The 581-nt window shown below is 48.0% G+C and overlaps 1 protein-coding gene across 4 annotated transcripts in view; it reads right to left on the reverse strand.

Moving 5' to 3' along the window:
• Nucleotides 1-463: 463 nt before the first annotated feature.
• The window catches only part of CLIP1 (CAP-GLY domain containing linker protein 1), a 54,909-nt gene continuing 54,791 nt past the window's right edge, over nucleotides 464-581 (reverse strand). For all 4 annotated transcript variants that reach the window (XM_010022723.1, XM_010022725.1, XM_010022722.1 and 1 more), the window contains one exon: nucleotides 464-581. This exon is cut by the window's right edge and continues 99 nt beyond it. In XM_010022723.1, coding sequence (XP_010021025.1) covers nucleotides 464-581 — 118 coding nt within the window.

Below are 581 nucleotides of genomic sequence, written 5' to 3' on the forward strand. Positions count from 1 at the left end.
AAAAAAAAGAAAAAGCTTAGAAATCTAAATGTACAAATTCAGCCTTAAAATGGTTTAGTGCAAATATGAAAATTAACAGCATAATTTTTAAGGTATTTAAATAAGCTTTAATATAACTATAGTGCTTCATTCCTATACACGTTTTCCCATCAACAGATGCAACAGCACGAGGGCATTTTCTTGTTAAGAGTGGGGACAAACCCAGAACCTGGGAAGAAACAGCATAAAGTCATTTGTTAAATCATTTATTTATATTCCACTTAAAAGTTTGTTAAAGGGAGATGTGGGGCGTTTAGTAGTGGAGGAGCAAAATAGTGATTATCATTTACTGATTCTGGACCAAGGGGAAGGGGAGCGAGAGGGTCAAGAGACGTTGTCCCTTTCCTGCCACCCAGCCCCGGGCAGTGCGGTGCTGGGCAGCGGTGGGCAGTGTCCGTGCGTCCGTCCCGCCGGCGCGGCTGCGTCAGAAGGTCTCGTCGTCGTTGCAGTCGGCCGTCCAGTGCCCGAACATCTCGCAGGTGTCGCAGTAGGGCCGCTCCTCCCTCCTGCTGCCGTGGTAGGCCGAGTGCGGCGGCTCCTCC

This window comes from Nestor notabilis, unplaced genomic scaffold (assembly GCF_000696875.1).
Source record: "Nestor notabilis isolate BGI_N333 unplaced genomic scaffold, ASM69687v1 scaffold11989, whole genome shotgun sequence".
Classification (NCBI taxonomy): domain Eukaryota; kingdom Metazoa; phylum Chordata; class Aves; order Psittaciformes; family Psittacidae; genus Nestor; species Nestor notabilis.